Source organism: Austrofundulus limnaeus, unplaced genomic scaffold (assembly GCF_001266775.1).
Source record: "Austrofundulus limnaeus strain Quisiro unplaced genomic scaffold, Austrofundulus_limnaeus-1.0 Scaffold1219, whole genome shotgun sequence".
Taxonomy (NCBI): domain Eukaryota; kingdom Metazoa; phylum Chordata; class Actinopteri; order Cyprinodontiformes; family Rivulidae; genus Austrofundulus; species Austrofundulus limnaeus.
The window spans coordinates 125,465-127,335 of NW_013953621.1; the positions used below are offsets into that span (position 1 = coordinate 125,465).

The 1,871-nt window shown below is 39.4% G+C and overlaps 1 protein-coding gene across 2 annotated transcripts in view; it reads right to left on the minus strand.

The window, feature by feature from the left end:
- Positions 1-587: 587 nt before the first annotated feature.
- clec11a (C-type lectin domain containing 11A) overlaps positions 588-1,871 on the minus strand; it is a 7,210-nt gene continuing 5,926 nt past the window's right edge. For both annotated transcript variants that reach the window (XM_014031303.1, XM_014031302.1), the window contains one exon: positions 588-1,089. In XM_014031303.1, coding sequence (XP_013886757.1) covers positions 677-1,089 — 413 coding nt within the window. In that variant the 3' untranslated portion in view covers positions 588-676. The remainder of the gene's footprint in view (positions 1,090-1,871) is intronic.

A 1,871-nucleotide genomic window follows, 5' to 3' on the forward strand; every position in this document is an offset into this window, starting at 1 on the left:
AATTTACTGGAACTAACCTGGAAAAATAAACATGAAAGTCAATTAAAATATAAAACAGGTGATAAAGTTCTTTTTTAATTGAATTGGTGCATTTTAAGTGTATTTATTTAATAGTTCATTTATATAATTCTGCTTTTATTTCTAATGATGTCAGTGTTGGTCCTCCGTACTGCAGAAGCCTGATAATCATCCTTCATATCAGGTGTGTTGGAGCAGAGGAACCAGTAAAACMTGCAGGGCTGCGGCCCCCCAGGACCAGGACTGACCATGCCTGATAGAAAAAGTTTCATTTAGATAAATTAATTTGACTGTTTATGTATTAAAAATGTTGAGATCAAGGCATTGGGAAGTAAGGGTGTGCAGGGTGCTCCAGCACACACTGATGATGGCAGGAGGATGTGCAAATCCAAACACATGAATAATAACTGAACTTCCATTGTTTCTTTGATATTATTTGTTGTAAATCTGGTACACAGACCATAATTATTTTTCATAAAACACACGAAAATGTGGTTCAATTTGCCTTTGATTGTAGTTAAAACGGAATCAGAGCTTTTTAAACTTTTCTTACAAGAAAGGAACATTAATTTTATTAAATAAAAAGATTTTTTATTTCCAAATATCAACAGGTTAGTGGTAACTTTGCAACAGACAAAAGGCCAAAGAGTTTGTTTTTTTAAAGAGCCACCCTGTCGTCAAACTCGCACACGTAGTTCATGGTCCGGTCGCAGTAGTGGTCCCACCAGTCTCCATCGTCCGACGACATGGCCACGCAGTTCTCCCGCCTCCCTCCGTCCGGCTGGCTGGACAGGAAGTGTTTACGCCACTGGAAGTAGGAGACCCGGGTGCCGTCGTCAAACAGGTACAAGCCCTCGGASCGCAGGTCGTTGACGCCCAACCAGACGGGCCAGTTCCCCGGGTGGAAGAAGCCCTTCACGTAGTCCGCCAGGGCCTCCTGCTCTTTACGGTCGCGGGGCATGGCCATGCGGCCGCCGCGTTCCAGGCACTTCCTGGATGCTCCAGCGTAGTCTTCCAAACGGTTGTAAACCAGGTAACATTTGTAGCCCATCCTGTGTCCTTTCTGGCAGCCTTAYGGAGCAGAAAAACAACAACTAAATTAATAAATAATGAAAACAAACTGGTGGCTAAAGACGGTCCTTTTCAGCTGAAATGTACAACTTCAAATATTTCATTACATTCAAAACTGCAACGCAGATCTAAGCACAACCATGAACATTTTTTACTTCCTGTCAATGAGAAAGGCATCAGTTGAAAGTAGGAAAACAAATGTAGACAGCAGAAGAAACAAGCTGAAGTTAGCAGACAGCTGGTGAACAGAGAGGAAAACAGCTCACACTGGCAGAAAAACAAGATAAAGAGTACAAAAATGGTGCAAAAAAAACAAAAACAGCCAAAATTAGCACAAGTAGCTGAAGTTAGCACAGATGCAGAAAGAGCCTGTTTGATAAATTAAGCTGCTAGAAGCTGAAACAATCACAAAAAGTTGCATTTAGACAAATACAGCTAAAATTACCATATTTATTCATGTATAATATAATCTCATGTATAACACGATCAATAATAATGAATCTTCTTCTAACACCAGAGTTAGTCATGGAGTTCCTCAGGGTTCAGTGCTTGGATCAATCCTCTTTACTTTATGCTTCAGTTAGGTAAAGTTATTAAACAGCATGGGATAAATTTCCATTGTTATGCTGATGATACTCAGTTATATTTRTYCATGAAACCTGATGAATCCAACCAGTTACTTAAACTACAAGCATGTCTTACAGACATAAAAAAAACTTGATGACACTTACAGTATTTATTCGTGTATAATACAATCTCATGTATAATATGATCTCATGTAT